The sequence below is a fragment of the Orycteropus afer genome, unplaced genomic scaffold, assembly GCF_000298275.1.
Source record: "Orycteropus afer afer isolate SDZICR_OR568_19922 unplaced genomic scaffold, OryAfe1.0 scaffold00035, whole genome shotgun sequence".
NCBI lineage: Eukaryota > Metazoa > Chordata > Mammalia > Tubulidentata > Orycteropodidae > Orycteropus > Orycteropus afer.
In genome coordinates this window covers 5311414-5314213 of record NW_006921622.1, presented here as the reverse complement: position 1 = coordinate 5314213, position 2800 = coordinate 5311414, and the positions used below count along the sequence as shown (strand labels likewise).

The window sequence follows — 2800 nt, the reverse complement described above, 5'->3', positions numbered from 1 at the left end:
TCACGCAAATTCTTCTGCTAGTTGGGGTTTAGTCCAATTCTGCATCCTTTCCCTCAAGGCTCAGGGGTCCAAGATTATCTTCTGTGTCTGTATTTATTGGTTTCCCTTTTCTTTGTTGAAGAGGGTCTGTGCAATCCTTCTGCCTAGTCCGCCATCTTGCCCCGCCTCCTGGCATAGAGCTTTTTTGGTAAGATTTAACCAGCTGATGTAAACTCTATTATAATTTTTCAATTCTCAGGTTAAATTATTCCATTGAATTCTTATTACCCACCAAACTAAACCCACTGCCATCAAGTCAATTCCGACTCACAATGGCCCTATAAGACATAGTAGGATTTCCCCATAGGGTTTCCAAGGCTGTAAATCTTTACAGAAGCAGATTGTCTCACTTTTCTCCACAGAGCAGCTGGAAGCTTTGAACCACTAAACTGTTAGTTAGCAGCTAAATGTTTTAACCACTGTGCCACGAGAGCTCCTTTGGACTCTTATTGCAGTCGGTGAAAAATAGCTTATCTTCACTTCCAGTTACTATTATAAAATAGATGAGAACAATGGAAAATAACCTACACTGAAACATTAGACAAAAATAAAGAGCAAGAAACAATCATTACAATCCTTAAGTTGTACTAGATTTGTTATACACAATAGGGATAAAAACGAAAGAAAAAAATTTTACCATTTGTAGGCAGGCAGCCTGGACTGAAAGATATATCATCAATAGCTATGACTTCATCCTGTTCATGAGTTGAAATCATTTGACCTTGAAAAACAACCTGTGTAAGAAAAACAAAACAAGGAATATCACTGTCTCGTGGTCTTGTAGAAGAGAGCTTACAGATAAGAAACTTGTCACATTTTACAGGTATTGGGTAATCATGACAATTTAAAATGGAAAGAAATTAAAGCAAACATTCTCAAGGACAAGAAAATGTATGGCTACCCCTGTATCTCAGATGCATGATGTAAGTTATATAACATATATATAATATATGTTTGTGAAATAAAATATTCATCTGGTTTCTATACAACAACCACCATCTTTGTTTACTTTCTAGATGTTCCTACTATTTAGCATTAACCAGCCTTTGGACCTAGGTTCCATCTTGTTCCTCAGTTCTTAGTATTTTGTAATTATGATCTATTTCCATCTCTGGTTCTCTAAAGGTTATTCACAGTCCTGCCTTAAGACATGTCCTGTGCACATTTTCCCATTTATTGGATTGGAAACAATGGTTAAATGACTTACTGTTAAAATGACTGAATGGGACAGTGTGATCTGGATCCAGCTTAAGTCTGCACCAAGAGAAAATACTCTGGTATGATTACTCTGAGAAACTTAGGAAGAAGCTATCTTCTAATTTCCTAATTACCTAAATCAATACAAAACTTGTGTGTTAGTGAAAAGTATTATCGCACCATCCATAATGAATATCACTGTTTGAGGCTTAAATCGTGGCTATGTTAACCTTGTGTGCATTGTTCGGCCTTGTTTGTATAATATAAATGCTTTATTATTTCAACAAAAGATCCACAATGCTTTTTAGCTTAATGATTAGCCTGGATGCATTAACCATGGCAGATTGTTTTGCTGTGGTACACTCTTTTTTGTTCCTATGCAACATGCTATACATATCATATTTTTTTTCAAACCAGATGCTATCTACCCCTCTATTAAAAATATAATGAGATTCATGCACAACCTATCAAGAAACCTTTCAAGGTATTGCCCTAGGAAAGTCATATTTTCTTCACACAAAAACATTACTGCCCTTAAGAATGCTTGCTATATGACTACTTAGAAAACAGGATTATGTCATCAAAGACCTGTAAAAGACAGTTGTTATGAATGGTTTTATATGACAGTACAGTATAATGATTTAAAATGTATATTTGAAAAAAAAATGTATATTTGAAGACTCCTTGGATTCAGATTCCAGCTTCACCACTTAAGAGCAACAGGGCCTTGAAATCATTACTTAACTTTTCTATTCCTTAACATTTCTCTACCTTTAGTTTTCTTTTTATAAAATGATAATGATAAAAATAACAAATTACATGATAATGTTTATACAAGGATAAATGAGTTACTATATGCAAAATAGCACCCAGCACATAGTAAGCATTGGATAAATGTTAGCTATTATTATAATAACTCAGAGTTATTAAAATATTTAAACTATTATATGAAGAGTATATTTGTAGATGAAAAATCAGTTCTCTACAGATTAACATTTTATTCATCTCGACAGCTTTTTCACAAGGAGATATTCCCTAGTTCTTGCTGAGCTAAGCAGTCCTATATGTAACCACATTTAAAGAGTGAAGTAGAAATAAGTATTAACTATATCACCAGCCTCTTCTTTTCCCTCCACTCTCTCTCCTCTACTCATCTTCAAGGTTTCAATGGTCTCACCCAGGCTAATGAAACACAAATTTACATCATGCATGTTCACATCTCTCCTGAGTTCTCTTCTCTCATCTCTACAGCCTGTTGGACATTTTCACTCAGATGACACAAAGTCACCTCTAATTCATCATATGCTATTCTTTCCTGTCAAATTGGACCTCTCACCTGATGCTTTTTCTAGTGCCAAAAGATTTCCAATCTCCAATGCTAAAAACTGCAGAATGGCCTTGGGAAACGCTTTTGTGTGTGTGTGTGTGTGTGTCCTATCCAATCATACAAGACTTATTAACCTCTTTTTTTGATATGCAGATGATACAACTTTGCTTGCTGAAAGTGAGGATGACTTAAGGCACCTACTGATGAAGGTTGAAGAATACAGTCTGCAGTATGGAT

The 2800-nt window shown here is 35.0% G+C and overlaps 1 protein-coding gene across 1 annotated transcript in view; it reads right to left on the bottom strand.

The window, feature by feature from the left end:
• MALRD1 (MAM and LDL receptor class A domain containing 1) overlaps window positions 1-2800 on the bottom strand; it is a 1363654-nt gene that overhangs the window by 1289841 nt on the left and 71013 nt on the right. Inside the window, exon 5 of the mRNA XM_007936352.1 lies at window positions 677-773. Coding sequence (XP_007934543.1) covers window positions 677-773 — 97 coding nt within the window. The remainder of the gene's footprint in view (window positions 1-676; window positions 774-2800) is intronic.